The sequence below is a fragment of the Bison bison genome, unplaced genomic scaffold, assembly GCF_000754665.1.
Source record: "Bison bison bison isolate TAMUID 2011002044 unplaced genomic scaffold, Bison_UMD1.0 scf7180017644567, whole genome shotgun sequence".
Taxonomy (NCBI): Eukaryota; Metazoa; Chordata; class Mammalia; order Artiodactyla; family Bovidae; genus Bison; species Bison bison.
Window position 1 is genome coordinate 1 of NW_011453551.1, and position 2930 is coordinate 2930.

Here is a 2930-nt window from a genome sequence, read left to right on the forward strand (position 1 = left end):
GATCTTTGCCGGGAAACAGCTGGAAGATGGCCGCACCCTGTCTGACTACAACATCCAGAAGGAGTCCACTCTGCACCTGGTCCTCCGCCTCAGAGGTGGGATGCAGATCTTCGTGAAGACCTTGACCGGCAAGACCATCACCCTGGAGGTGGAGCCCAGTGACACCATCGAGAACGTCAAGGCCAAGATCCAAGACAAAGAGGGCATCCCCCCAGACCAGCAGAGGCTGATCTTTGCCGGGAAACAGCTGGAAGATGGCCGCACCCTGTCTGACTACAACATCCAGAAGGAGTCCACTCTGCACCTGGTCCTCCGCCTCAGAGGTGGGATGCAGATCTTCGTGAAGACCTTGACCGGCTACATTGCACTTTTCTTTCAATAAAGTTGTTGCATTCCAAATAGTGTAATTTATTTATTTAGTTAGGGGTGGGTTAGAGTTCAAGGTTTTTGTTCTACCAGATGTTTTAGTAGTAACCTGGAGGTAAGAAATGTCAAGAAAACATGGCCTTAATTAGAACTGTAGTGGGTGAGTATAAATAAAAATTTTGGAGGTTGTAGTTAGAATTTTCCATATGTACACTCATATGTAGATCTACTTATAAGCTACTGATTTTTAAAAGCACACGTTTGGGAGTTGTGCTTAAAAGTGGGAAAGTTTCTGGAATACCAGCAGGGAGGTGGTATTAAAAAGAGGGTGGGGGAAAAAAAAAAAAAGAGGGTGGGAATGGTGGAAGAGAGCCTGCAGAAAAATCACCTTTAGTACATAGTTGCAAGTTCACCTTGAGGTGCCTAGAAAATCGTTTGACCAGATTTTTGAAAAAGATGTGGCATAATCTCATTAGACTTCATGCTAGAAAGTTTGGGATTTAGTAATTAAAGCTATTGTCATTTTTGCTGTGTCAAGATTCCTTAATTTTATATGACTATATAAAGAATTTATATACAGCTTAATTGTGCTGGATAAAGCAGTTGGCTCTTGGTGTTCTATAGTAGTGACATTTACCAAATAGGTGCTCTTGGTATACTTTTTAAGTCATAACGAGAGCCAAAGGTTTTTGAAAGTTGGAAGGAGTTTAAGAGGTTGTTTACTCCAAAGAACAAATTTACTCCAATTTCTCCTTTCCACTCTCCCATATTTAGGGTATGCACATGTAGAATCTGTGTAGAGAAAAATTTGTGTTACTGAGATAGCTAAGTAAGGCCTAGGTATGGGGGACAAGAAATGCCATTTGGTAAATTTGTAAATTAGGCAAATTCATTACTTAAAGTTTTTCACTTGTCATGTATGCCTGTATATTTCATTGGATTTCCATGACTCACCCATACAAATGAATACATAGGTCAAGAAGCAATATGACAAGAGTATGTGGAACTTCACACATCCAGTCAACTATGTGAATCTGGTCAATGTGAATAGACCTGTAACCACATCTAGTCACTATGTGAATAGGTTTTGTATAGTTGTGTTACTCATTGAAAATGAGTGGTCATAACTAGGGGGGAAACTTCAATAGCATCTTGAAAATGGCCATTCTGTGGGATAGGTTTTGCACAATTCCTCCATCAGTGTTATCAAATGATGAGTTCTTTGTCTTCAAGTATGAGTGTGTCAATGGCTAGTTAGCACTCGAGAAGGTGGGGCTGGGTCATTTCACCGGGACACATGTGCACTGCAGTTGGAAGGGTCTTGGCTCTGAAGCAATTGTGGGTATTGCAGGGTGGGGATGCTTACTGGAGAGATGGAAGAACACAGTGGCTCCTTCCTGTCAAGTTTAATGAAGGAAATTGTTAATCACAAATTAAATACTTGAAAAGTTTTGAAAAACAAGTACAGGTTAGTGCAAACATTAAAATTGATGTAGAAATTGAAAGTTCCATATAAGCTTATTCAGGGGGGTGGGGGGTGGGGGTGGAAATTAGTATATTTGCCTCTTACTGATTATAGTTAAAATGTTTACGCATGTGTTTTACAAAGTCAAAGGTAGCCCATGTAAGTCCCAAAGTGTGTGTGTGTGCTCAGTTGTGTTGGACTCTGCAAACCCATGGACTGAAGCCTGCCAGTCTCTTGCCATGCAACTTTCCAGGCAAGAACACTGGCGTGGGTTGTCGTTCTTACTCCAGGGGATCCATGTCTCCTGTGTTGGCAGTCGGATTCTTGACTAGTTAACTACATCTTACCAGTTAACGACATTTTTTTTGGACCACTCCAGCATGTGGCAATCTTAGTTCCTCAACTAGGGGTTGAACCTGTGCCCCCTGAAGTGGAAGCAGAGAATCGTAACCATTGGACTGTCAGGGAAGTCTGCTAGGGATAACTAAAATTAGTTTGGTGGTATTTTGGACTCCTGTGTAGTAAATACATATATGCATATATATGTATACATACATACAAATAAAGTAGGACAATTCACATGGTGTTTCTCAGCTATTTTTTTAACTAGGCAATTGTGGACATCTTTCTGTGACAGCATATCAATATTGCTGTCATTCTATTTAATATTCTAGTATTCAATTGTATAGATGCCCTATGATTTACTTAACCTGCTCACCAACATTGTTTCTAGGTTTTTGCTGTTAAGATCCTGGTGAAGTACATCCTTATACATGTATTTTTCACATGCTAATACTTGGATAGTATAAAATCAAGATTTCTATTTAATGAAGTTCTTGGTGATAATTTAAAAATCAGTCAAAACAGTTTTATAAATACCATTATCATATTTTCCTACTTTTTTGAGTAATTTTTGCATGTGTTATATAAACAGTATATAGTGCAAGCTCTTCCACTTTTTTCTCCCAGTTCTCCACCTGCCCTAGTATATATATATACTTTCAGAGTTTCCCCATGCATGTACAACAAGCAACTACTAATTTCTCTTTATACACAGGGAAATGTGTATAATTGTGTGTATATATATATATATATATAC

General features: G+C 39.2%; 1 protein-coding gene across 1 annotated transcript; it reads left to right on the plus strand.

Annotated features, from left to right (window-relative positions):
• Positions 1-4: 4 nt before the first annotated feature.
• Positions 5-382, plus strand: LOC104982904 (ubiquitin; the record flags this gene model as incomplete). Its single annotated transcript, XM_010832340.1, has 1 exon — positions 5-382. A coding segment is annotated over one exon (378 nt), but the record flags the coding sequence as incomplete, so codon positions are not given.
• Between the last annotated feature and the right edge of the window lie 2548 nt (positions 383-2930).